Source organism: Marmota monax, unplaced genomic scaffold, assembly GCF_021218885.2.
Source record: "Marmota monax isolate L192 unplaced genomic scaffold, Marmota_monax_Labrador192_F-V1.1 WCK01_AAM20220418_F8-fsc00018, whole genome shotgun sequence".
Lineage (NCBI taxonomy): Eukaryota > Metazoa > Chordata > Mammalia > Rodentia > Sciuridae > Marmota > Marmota monax.
Genome location: NW_026692201.1, coordinates 17,351,052 through 17,364,333, shown reverse-complemented (window position 1 = coordinate 17,364,333; position 13,282 = coordinate 17,351,052). Strand labels below are relative to the sequence as shown.

General features: G+C 34.4%; 1 protein-coding gene across 2 annotated transcripts in view; it reads right to left on the bottom strand.

The window, feature by feature from the left end:
* Adgrv1 (adhesion G protein-coupled receptor V1) overlaps positions 1-13,282 on the bottom strand; it is a 569,696-nt gene that overhangs the window by 457,378 nt on the left and 99,036 nt on the right. For both annotated transcript variants that reach the window (XM_058574584.1, XM_046428479.2), the window contains 4 exons: positions 10,342-10,471; positions 6,212-6,292; positions 4,293-4,432; positions 2,157-2,766 (listed from right to left, as the gene is read on the bottom strand). In XM_058574584.1, the coding sequence (XP_058430567.1) occupies positions 2,157-2,766; positions 4,293-4,432; positions 6,212-6,292; positions 10,342-10,471 (961 nt within the window). The remainder of the gene's footprint in view (positions 1-2,156; positions 2,767-4,292; positions 4,433-6,211; positions 6,293-10,341; positions 10,472-13,282) is intronic.

Sequence of the window (13,282 nt, the reverse complement as noted above, 5' to 3'; positions counted from 1 at the left end):
GAAGAAGAACTTAGAAGAAGGAAAAATCTCCCATGTTCTTGGATAGGCAGAATTAATATTGTTCAAATTAGCCATACTACTAAAAGCATAAAACCGATTTAGCAATTCTTATTAAAATTCTGATAACATTCTTTATAGAAATAGAAAAAGCAGTCCTGAAGTTCATTTGGAAAAATAAGAAGCCCAGAACAACCAAGGCAGTTCTTAGCAAGACGCATCACAATACCAGATCTTAAATTATACTACAAAGCTACAGTAACAAAACACCATGGTATTGGCACCAAAACAGACATGAAAACCAATGGTACAGAAATAGAAGTCATAGAGACAAACCCATATAAATACAGATATTTCATACTAGACAGAGACACCATGAATATACATTGGGGAGAAAAGAGAGCCTCTTCAACAAATGATGCTGGGAAATCTGGAAATACATATGTAATAAAACAAAATTTTGACCCCTATATCTCACCCTGCACAGCCCTCAACTCCTGGCACATACTCACAATGGATACTACTCAGCCATAAAGAAGAATTAAATTATGGCATTTGCCAATAAATGGATAGAACTAGATACTATCATGGTAAAGTGAAATAGGCCAATCCCCAAAAAACTAAGGCAGAATGTTCTCTCTGTCATGCAGATGTTGACTCTAGGCAACAGGGAAGGGAGGAGTGAAGGTTCACTGGATTAAACAAAGGGGAATGGGGAAAGGGGGGAATGGTAATAGAAAAGACAGTAGAATGAATCAGATATAACTTTCTTATGCTCATATATAAATACATGACCAGCATAACTTCACATCATGTACAACCACAAGAATGGGAAGTTTACTCCATTATGTATGACATGTCAAAAAACATCCTACTGTCATGTTAACTAAAAAGAAGAAATTTAAAAAAATAAAAAAAAATTGAGTCACCATCACAGACTTGCACTTAATTATTCTTTCTTTATCCTACATTATAGCTATGCGTAAATATGCTGCATGGTTCTGGGAACAGAGAAAACATAAAATATACATTGATTGTTTCTCCTATCCCATAGCACACAGACACTCTGCATATATATCTATATCACACTTTATTATTAATAATTGCTTATATTTATTAATAATGTTTACCTTGTGCCAGTGCTATATTAATTTTTGCATATTTGCTCATATTTAATCCCTATAATACATCTGTATTATAAATACGGAAACTGGGACTTTAGACGATTATGTTCAATAGCTTATTATTATAAATTTAAAAATAAGTTATCTAACACCAACACACACAACTCCTGACCACTATGATGTGCAATAATCCCTTTTGGTTTTATTTCTATTTTGATACATTTGTGCTCAAAAACCAGAGTGCATTCTCTAATTCTTACCTAATAAGGCTAATTATTATTTTAATTTCTCTGTTATTATAACTAATCTGGCTTTTTAAAAAGTGAGGGGTATTGTATAAGAATTTTTAACCTTGACTATAATTTAAAGATTTAATATTAGCAATTGTAAATTTCCTCTATAACCCTGGACTACAATTACATTCATTGTGGTTAAGAATGTGGCTTCTCATACATAATACATTCACACAGGTGTTGAGACTCAGGGGAAGAAACTTACTTGAAAAGAGCTTTACATACTGACTTTGAATCTTACATTTTAAGCTAAGTCAATATGCTAATCTTAGAATCTTACATCTTAGCCTAAGTTATTCCACAAATTTTCACAATTTCCTACCTCTACACAGCCCTGTCCCCTTCCTTCATACATGTTTCTTGTCAATACAAAGAGCTTTGGTGGGTTAATGAATTTCCCAAAAGTGGATCAAGGTGAAGGGATCTCAGGCTTTTGTTACTAGGATTAGCCCTGGACTCACCGGAGAGATTCCAGAATGCTTTGAAACTACAAGTATAATAGTATAACTGTAGTAGAGGTCAATTACACACAGATTATACAGAAGCTTCTAAAATCTTGGAATGTAACTGACTTCTAAAACATGATTTCTAAGATAAAAATGTATTCCACATCCAGTTGTCTTACAGATAAACTTCTGTAAGATGATCTTTTCAAAGTGAGAGCTTACTATTTTTATAAAATTTTCTGTTATAACCAATTCTAAAAATTCATTATTTTGGCAGCACACTAATGCATACTTACTTGGTCGATCCTGCACTTTCTCTATTAAAGTAGAATTGAATAGTTCAATAAACACAGACTCCGACCTTTCTGGTTCATCATCATCCAAAATTGAAATAGTTATTGTGGCCTCAGTCTGATTAGCTCCAAAAACAGCAAATCCAGAAGCTGATATATAATCTCTTCCTTGACTTGCTCTGGCTAAATTAGGTGGAAAATAAGGTAGTTTTTTCATATCATCTACTGTAGCATAAGAGACCATAACTTTTCCCATAAGGCCTTTCAGCCTTATTATTGATAATGTGATGTTCTGGGTTGCTTCCTCAACTTCAATAGGTCTATTCTTCTCAGAAAAAATGAATACCCCATAAGGATCATCACTAGCCAAAATTGTTAATGTGGCACTAGTATGAACTCCCAAAGAACCACTGGAGACACTCAGGATTGACACAGAGAATGCCTTATCCAGCTCTGGATCTTCATCCGGCAATATTTCCACTGTGATATGGGCACTCCTCTGTCCAATATCAAAGGTGATGTTGCCAGAGGTGAAGGCAAGATCCCCATCAGGATCAGAGTCTATGTTCCAATGCAAAGTCACTAGAGACAGAGTTCCATGACTCCTCACAACCTGCAAAATAGAGTATTAAAATGTTTCAAAAGAGAAATTGAAACCATTGACCTAGAGGTTTACATGTACGTAATGACAAGTGCATAATAAACTTTAACTTTACATAAATTCCCAAGATTATAAGATTATTGAAGTCAGGGACCATACATTATGCATCCCTGAAGAATCTCAGAGAGTCATACAGAAAATATTTAAAAAGTTATTGTTCCATAAAATCACAAGTTGATTGAAAATTTTTAACTTCTGCCTAAATTTTAGCTGTATCTCAGACAGAGTTATAATATGTAACAGTAATGAATGAAATGTGACTACAAACTTATTATATTTAAGCAAGTCCCCTTGAAAGTTTTACATTTACTGCAAAACATGGTGTGTGCTTCATTGTACATAACAAATGGGTGCGCTTTTTCTGAAAAACTAGTCAAAAAATTCATTTTTAAGAGAAGTCATATTTTCTTTCATCTTTGATATAGCAAATACCAAAATTTGCTTGACTCAGTATAATACAATACATTTAAAAGGCAAGAAATGCTTTTATCAATATATTAAAAATCAAAAACTTAAAAATTATTGCTTATTTCCCCAAATAATGTTTATGTAGATAAAATAGTGTTAAATTCTAGACAGTAGTTTTATAAAAATGTGATCCACTCCCTTAATTTTTTTCTTTCCTAGGTTTCTCTTTCTGAACTTGCTAAATTAATTCCACAAAAATTTAATGAAGACACACCACAATAATAAAGAAATACAATAACTCAAAAACAAATATGTTTGAGTTAGTGTGCTTAATTATTTGTACAAAAGCTGAGGAAGCTGAGTCATTAAGCAACAGAACACTTCTTAATTTCTTTGCAACAAAGCAGAGTGGACATACACACACATCAAATAGAATTGTTATTATTATTATTGGTTTGGATTTTCCTTCCTTCTGAGTAAGAGACAGAATAGAATGGTACTTCACTCAATGGCATTAGTTATGGCCATGCACCTTGCTTTCACCGTGGAAATCTAAGTAGAAATGATTTAATCTGATTTACAAAGAAGCTATAAGGTCAGTATGCAGTTCTCAACACCCACATTTCTTGTCTCTTTTATGAAGGTTGGGATATAGCCAACTGTAATCCATGGTCCCCAAAGTGACTGATGATAGAGACTCTTTTCAATTTAGGTTGGACATATACCATGAGTGAAAAATAAATTTTGGTTGTACTAAACCCAAGATTTTGCATGTTTGTTATCACAGCCTGCTCGAACTAATACTAAAATATGTTCAAGTTAAATACTTGGAGTACACTCCATTGTATTCTTTGAAGTATGAGGTGATCTCAGAAAAATAAATAGTCTTATGAAAAATTAAACATAAACACAAATGCCTAATGACTACTCAATTAACAATTCATAATGTCCATATTATAGCTTCATTCATTTTTACCTACATACAAAAAAAGAAAGCATAAAACACACCTTCATAAGAGAATAAAACAATTTTTATAAGAAGAGAATGTGTGTAGGAATGGAGTACTCACATTTAACATAACAGTGCTATATCCATCTTCTGGTTCCGTTCCATTGACAAAGAGTGACTCCGGGCTAAATCCAAACACACCGTGAGCATGGTCAGAGGCTGCTATTGTCACTAGAATCTGGGAAGCCACTCCTAGACTGGCTGCATGAACAAGTTCCAATGAACAGCAAAAATAAAAGAATGTTAATCAGTAATTGACAAACAACAGGAAAAGCCAAGAAACAACTTCATGAAAGAGCTGTTGCTTTGACTGAACACATAATTTGTTTTAGAAAGAAAGGCAGACACAAATGGTTGCCACACATATTCATGTTTTATGAACTTTCTCTACTTTGGCACCAATGTGATATACAAGTGTTGCATAAGCTCTTGGAGATAAATAAGGAAAACTTGTTTTACTTTTTCGTCTCTGTGAAAGAGATCATTCTTTCACACAGTGTGTATGAGGAAGGTCTCTCACAACCTTTGCTGACCTCAAAAGAACATGAGCCAGAATTACTCTAACCTTTATGAAACAGTAGTTTCACTATGATTTTAGTCAACTGGACTAAACAGATTGTTGGTTTCAAATATGCATTAACTCTGATTCTATTTTTTGCATCATATTATAATATTGATTTGTCTCTCTGATCCCAAATAGACCATGCTAAGATCTGGGGAAGAATTTAAAGTTTTCCTAATACCCCCATTTTCACTCTTTGTTTTATTAATGTTTGCAGACAAGAAAATGAACAATTCTAAAAATAATACAGTAGCTATATGTACAGGTTATGTGGCGCATTGATGGAAGTTAGAAATGAGGAAAAGGAACATGAGTTCTGACATTGGAAAAATGAACATTTGAGGGTTAGAAAGTGCTCTCTTTCTAAACATTCTAAACAAAATTATTCTAAACATCTATCCACATATGTAAAAATATTTGAGGTAAAAAGCTGAATCATGTTTGTATATGAATCTACTTGAAAAGACATCTTCTTTTCAACTATCCCCCATTAATTGATAACTTATTCTCCTTATTTATTTCCTTCCTAACTTCTTTTTCCCATTTGTTTTAATCAAATGTTACATATAAAGACTCATGGTTCATTTTTTACAGAAAGTAAATGTGATACATTTAACATGAAATTACAAGTGTTCTATTTACCTCTTTTTAGGTATTCAAAACTATCTTTTTTTGGGGGGGTACTGGGGATTGAACTCAGGGATACTCTACCACTGAGCCATATCCCCAGCCCTTTTTTGTATTTCATTTAGAGACAGGATCTCACTGAGTTGTTTAGGGCCTCACTGTTGCTGAGGCTGACTTTGAACTCAACAAGCTACTGGAATTACAGGCATGTGCCAGTGTGTCTGGCAAAAACTACCTTAAATTTTTTAACCATCACTTTTATAAATAACATTCAAACAAAACTCTACAATCAGAATCAGGAAATTGCAGTGAATTCATACAGGGAGGAAAGCCTGGGCATCAGAATCAGACATCGATATGATTCTAACTACATCGCTTTCCAGCTGGATAACTAAAACCTAGAGCCAATAACATGTCATAAAGTTGCTTTGACAGTCAATGAGATAAAATATGTGAAGGACCTACACTTAGTTGGTGCCAATAAAGATTTCAGTACTACCAAGCACAGTGGTGGGTGCCTGTAATATCAGCAACGTGGGAGACTAATGCAGGAGGATTGCAAGTTCAAGGCCAGCCTGGGCAATCTAGTGAAACCCTGTATCAAAATCAAAGTTAAAAAGAACCAGGGTTGTAGCTCAGTAGTAGCGTATTTGCCTAACATTAACAAGGCCATGGGTTCAGTGCCCATTACCAATGCACAGAGGAGTGGTTAGTATTTTTGTTTCCAAAAAGAGAAAAAGAAGCAAAAATAAAAATATATACTAGTAAAGAACCTTGGAACAGCTGCTTACCACGTTTGTGAATCGTTGGAAGGAAGAATTCCATGTCCCCATCACCACTACCACTGCCATCAACCCTAAAGAGTTCAGTCACTTCACAGGAGAGACACAAAGACACAACCCACACAACACACATTGACACAATGAGAAAATTAAGAGCTCTTAAAAATATCAAGCAAAGAGGAAAATGAAGTAACAATCATCTGATAATAGTCATTCTTGCACAGAATACAGATTATTTCGAAAGGAAATGCTGTAACATCTGTCATACTACCAAAGTATCAAAACTTTTTTCATGGTTTCAGGAAATGCTCCATGGAAATTAGGATTGGCATTTCCCATTTCCAACCATTTAAATGATTCTACTTTTAAAATTTCACCTATTTACAACAATGTAAATTGCTTTCTAACATTTTAAAAACTATTCATATGAATATTAACCAGGCTCAGCAGCACATGCCCATAATCCCAGCTACTTGGGAGGCTGAGGCAAGAATATCATACATTGGAGACCATCCTTGGTAATTTAGGAAGACCCTGTCTCCAAATGAAATAAAAGGGATAGGGATGTAGCTCTGAGGTAGAGCACCCCTGTATTCAATCACTAGTATGGGGGGGGAGTGTGGGGGGGAGTGTGGGGGGGGGTGTGGGGCGGTGTGGGTGTGTGTGTGTAATCATATCTTGTCTTATATGCCTGTGACAGTCATCTTGCCACTCAGAACCACCAATTCAAAAATTGAGAAATGCATCAAACATTTCCTTTCCACACATTCAAATCCCCATCTCAATCTTGTTCACCCTCTTGCCACTGACATTGTGGAGAGAGCCTTAGATAAATAGACAAACATTCTACTTCAGCCCTGGTTGTGAAAGACCCCCATTTTAAAACCATCAGCAATACACTAAACTCCGTGGCATCTCAGTTTTCTCACCTGCAAAAAGTCCTGTCTTTGATAGAAATATTGTAAAGTAATAGAAATATTGTAAAATCAAATAATAAAAAACATGATAAAAATATAAAACACCTTGGCAATATACAAGGATCATAATAAAGATTAAGCAGTTATACACCTTTGGTCCAATACATCTTATATGCCAACCATTATATTTGCCAAATGTTTACAAAGATGATGGAAAGGGCAGTGATAATAGCAATAAAAAAACAGAATAAGAAAAGCAAAACCACAGCTATACATATGTGCTCCTGCCAATATACTTGGTTGACAGGCAAGTTTAAGGTCAACCTTGTTCTCTGTTTTTCCTCAATAGAGTTGGAAACTTATAGCACCCAGGACCTACAACCATGTTACAGACGTAAGAAGCAAAATGGATTCCCAGCAGCTATCTAGGCCTTGCTCTCACTTCTACATGATTATATAGGAGTCATAAGAAACAGGTATAAAGTTCAGCACCACATATATTTTGGTTAGCATAAAACATCTAGTCTGACTGTGGCTACCTTATGTAGAATCATTTTAGAGAAAAAACAGTATGGAATAAGAACTGCTTCCTGAACTTTGAAAGAATTTAGCTCCACAAGCTATTTTACAATTAGTAAGCAGTCCCTAAGTGTGAATGAGTCTAGGAGTCATTGTTTGGATACCTTTTCCTGCAATCCTAATTCACTGAGAAAAAGTAGATTCCCTGCCACTATTGTTTATTAAGAAACTTCAAGATTCATTTTCAAATGAGAACTCCTGCTCAATTACTATGTAACAATATATATTCGAGAGAATTGAAGGAAAGTTTCTATGGAAAAACACAAATATCGATATGATCATAAATATCATCTCAAGAATATCTGATGTTTGGGGTTGGAGCTGAAAGTCATGGTAAAGCACTTGCCTGACATGTGAGGTCCTAGGTTCGAGACTCAGCACACAAAGAAAAGAAGGGGAATATTTGAAGTTTCATTATTAATTAGTATTGGGTACAGCCACTAACATTCTTTCTTTTAAGTAGATGAGTATTTTTAATTCTAAATGATACAAAGGGAAATTTCTCAAATATTTTTTGTTTACTTTTTATTAATGATTTGAAGATGTGAGGACTTGTCTCTGGAGAGCAAGCAAAGCTGGCATTTTTATATGCCACCTGCCAGAGGTCATCCAGGACATTTTTACTACTTCATTCATTCACCAAGCTGAGGCACTGTTTATTTAATCACTGCCTTACTTCCAAACACTGGCTCAGACTCCGTTGCTTTTCCCTGGCCTTTGGGAACATAGGAAAGGTTTTGCATACTTACCCTAAGTCCTTCTTTATACAAAATGACAATTTTAATATATCTATGCTACCCAATCTCTACCTTTGGATAGCTTATACAACATGACTCTCTTCATATAAACGATGCAGATGATGGTAATAATGATACAATAATACCAGGTTTTGTAATGAAAGGAATTGTGCTGGTGAATACTCTACAGATCTCAATTTCTTATACTTACAAAGGTAATATAATGCATACCACATGTATCCTATAACAACCCTAGCAGCCCCTGATAATCACACACATTAATACTTGTGTAAAGAAGCATGTAAATAACTCAGCTAAATATAACAAATAGCCTCACTTGGATGCAAATGATATGTAATATGTTTTAACTCCAAAAATCTCTGAAAAATTAGAACTTTCTGAATATCATTTCTCTCTCTTGTTTTTTTCCCCTTTCCCCTCACTTCCTCTTATATGTAATTTTGTATAACCCTGAGGGTCTCCTTCCTTTACCATGCAATTTCCCTTCTCTCTCTCTTTCCCTCCCCCCTCTCATCCCTGTTTAATGGTGATCTTCTTCTCATGCTCTTCCCCCCTATTCTGTTCTTAGTGCTCTCCTTATATCAAAGATGACATTTGGCATTTGTTTTTTAGGGACTGGCTAGCTTCACTTAGCATAATCTGCTCTAGTGCCATCCATTTCCCTGCAAATGCCATGATTTTGTCATTTTTTAGTGCAGAATAATACTCCATTGTGTATAAATGCCACATTTTTTTTTATCCATTCATCTATTGAAGGGCATCTAGGTTGGTTCCACAGTCTAGCTATTGTGAATTGTGCTGCTATGAACATCGTTGTAGCAGTATCCCTATAGTACGCTCTTTTAAGGTCTTTAGGGAATAGTCCAAGAAGGAGAATAGCTGGGTCAAATGGTGGTTCCATTCCCAGCTTTCCAAGGAATCTCCATACTGCTTTCCAAATTGGCCGCACCAATTTGCAGTCCCACCAGCAATGTACAAGTGTACCCTTTTCCCCACATCCTCGCCAGCACTTGTTGTTGTTTGACTTCATAATGGCTGCCAATCTTACTGGAGTGAGATGGTATCTTAGGGTGGTTTGGATTTGCATTACTCTGACTGCTAGAGATGGTGAGCATTTTTTCATGTACTTGTTGATTGATTGTCCTCCTCTGAGAAGTGTCTGTTCAGGTCCTTGGCCCATTTGTTGATTGGATTATTTGTTATCTTATTGTCTAATTTTTTGAGTTCTTTGTATACTCTGGATATTAGAGCTTTATCTGAAGTGTGAGGAGTAAAAATTTGTTCCCAGGATGTAGGCTCCCTATTTACCTCTCTTATTGTTTCTCTTGCTGAGAAAAAACTTTTTAGTTTAAGTAAGTCCCATTTGTTGACTCTTGTTGTTAACTCTTGTGCTATGGGTGTCAGATTGAGAATAAGGTATTAATGAACTTGGTTTTTATATGCTTTATATGTGGAAATAGCTTTAATAGGACTATTATGAAAATTCAAAAGGGAAGAAAGAAAAAGGGTAGTTTTAGGGGCAGTTAGTATGACAATTATAATTTGGTGATTTAGAATAAGTGTACTATTTTGTTCTAAAAGCACATGTACTTTAGGGAAAGATCAAAGTGTAATAAAAGTGAACTGAATAATACAATATGTGGTATTCATATAATATATCATATAATAAATTGAGATACTATTGAGAACTAACTAAAGGTTACAGAAAATTGAGTTAAATATTAATTTATAAAAGTAATAACTAAAATTTCATAGAGAAAGTAATTCATTCATTAAAAGAAAAAAAAGTAAGGTTAATTCAAAGAAACTTCTTTAATGGAATCTGCTGTCATCACAGTATGTGGAAAAGCATATATTTGATGTTTTTTTTAATTGTCAGTCTTACCTCCTCCCTCCAGGTTTAACAACTCAACTTTAAAAGATTTTTCCAGTTCAGGGATAGAATTATCAGTGATATTGACAAAAATGTATTTATATCTTTCTTCTGGTTGAAATTCTAATGTGCCAGCAACATTCTGAAATGCAAATGAAATGTTAATCAATTAAATCATAATCATTGTATATGAAATCAAAAAGTGAGAATGTTTGCTTTATATCACCTTGTTAGATACTGAAACAGAAGAAGATAAGTAAATGCAAAATTTAAAAACTTCATTGGATATTAATGGTGTTCAATGCAAATTCTAAATACATATTCTTCAACTAAATAAAGGAGATGGGCTTCTAATTTTTTAATTTGTGTATTCATCAAAAATGTAGTCCAGACAAATGATAAATCATTGGCAACATTCACAAATTTCTATAATTACTTTAACGAGATGCAAGGAATTCTCTTGATCAAGTATATTTAGAATTATTACAAATTATATAATTGAGAATTTTATATTCTCAATGTATAATAATAATGGCATTTTTCATCCTGAGAGTCTCCTCAAGCAATAGCATATATTAGTCCATTTGGCAATAATCCTTCCTGTATTATACTTGAAACTGGAATTCATAATGTAGATCTCAAAACAGAAGAGTTCACATACTTGCAAAGAAAGAGTTATTCCAAATCAAAGTCTTATTCCTTCCATTATTTCATATAAACATTTTCCTCTCAAATTATGAGAATAAGTTTTAAAGTTGTTTAATCCTTCTGTGTTAGTTTCTTTAGGCAATTGTATTTCACCTTGTGAAGCTATTAATGATTTTAAAGTTAAATTGAAGAACTCTAGTACGAAAAGCAGGTTGTACCCTGCTCTGAGTTAACTCCATGTTATATAGAACAGCAATGCCTAGCTCTAAGCTATTCCATTTTATAAATCATCAGTTTGCCACGAGTACTTCATTTTGAGTGCAAGTGCTAACGTTGAATGTCTTGGTAACTTCTCTGGGCAAACAGATAACCCCCACATATAGAACCTATTGGGAAGCATAATCCCTAGCTTCCCAGCACAATCATAAGGCATAAACCAACAAATAAATTAATCATGTTAATAAAAAATGACCACATGTGACCTTATCAAATTAAGTCAGAAGCACATGTACATATGGTCATATTAAACCTGTATCAGAGAAATCCGGTGCTGAGATTATCCATCTCACCATACGCAACCCCGTCAACCTGAAACTCGTAAAAGAGAAGCACCTAAGACAGCAGTAGGCAGAACTCACCCACAAGTACTCATCATCTTATCAGATCATGTGGGGAAAGCAAGATGAGGTCCACAGGTGATGAAATCTCAACTCTGTCCCTGAGGTTTCAGCTCAGATTGAAGTCCCTGCATGATGTGAACCTCTTAAAAACTGCCTGCCATCCAGAGCATGGCCAGAATAAGTTTCATTCCCTGAATAGTTCTGTGCTCTGAAACAAGTTTCCCAGGGGTGCTAATCTCTTCTGAGCACCTGCAGTGACCCTTTTACCTTTGTATCTGCTCTTGCCTTTGTACTCAGTGCAGTCTCCAGAACCCTGAGGCCATTGATAACCCCTGTCTTAGACTTTCTGTAACATACACAGCACTGTGCAAAGTGTAATATGTGACTTGAGTGTTACAGATATTAGTAATAAAGTTTGAAATGGAATAAAAAAAAAAAACTTGTGATTGTCCTGGGTACCATTAATACTCAGTGAATTGATGGTTATGAAAGTGATGTAGTGTTTTTATTTATTTATTTATTTTTAGTTATACATGATAGCAGAATCCATTTTGATACAATTATACAAGCATGGATGTGGTTTGTGATTTGTCATTCAATAAATTCTGACACTATAGAAAGATACAAATGTGTCCAATGTATGCTAGTAGAATAGCTTGCTCACAATACCAAGTACCAATTTCACTTGATCCTTCATTTTATTCACTTTTACAACACTTAATCTAACACACAGCATGTGCTAGCACAATTGCTTGGGAGAGAAAAACAAGACAAATCTTTGTCTCTATGAAGAACATTCTAGAAAGAATGTTAAGCATTAACAAAAAAAGTTGGAATAGAATAATAATAATAATAATAATAATAATAGAATAATAATAATAATAATAATTGCTATCCAACACATATAGTTATCTCAGTGAGAAAGTAATTTTGCCTATAATTTAGTAGACTGGACTAATTCTACAGTTTTTAACAACACAACTGAAAATTGTTTTCTTTCTAGGAAATATTCTTATTTGAACTCGGCAATCTCTTATACAACAGGCCACTTTTCTTCTGGAACATATTCTTCGTTGGTATTCCATGGAACAGGACTCTCTGCTTTTCCTTTTTATCTTTTTACCTCATCCTTTTCAGAGTTCATTGCCAATTTTAACATTATCCTATGACCTTTAAAAATTATTATTCATTAGACTCTTTAGACTTTCTGTCTAAATAAGTCCGGCATTCTCTAGGCTTTTATTACCATGTATATGTTCCCACCTTCCAAATTTCATCTCCAACCTCTGATATCCAGACTTAAATTTGAAAATTTTCCTTAATTTCTATGAGAGTCTCTATGAGATCTTTCCTTAAAAACTATATTTCATCCAGTTCTGTCCATAGCACTAAATTGTGAAGCCCTATTCTTTTAAGTAAATTACCATCAAACCCTGCCATTTTAACTCTGAAATATTTCCTGAGCCCACTTCCTTCTTTTCATTTACCTTGCCACCAACCTGATTCAAGACTCCAACACTTCTTGCCTTGCTCCATGAAACAGATTCCTCTCTTGTCTTTCTGCATCCATATCTGTACCATCTAATCCATTCTCCATGGTTCAGTCTAGTGATCTTTTATAAATGCATAACCCCTTTCAAGTATTTCACCTTCTTAAGAAAAAAGAAATCCAAAGAAGTCTAGCT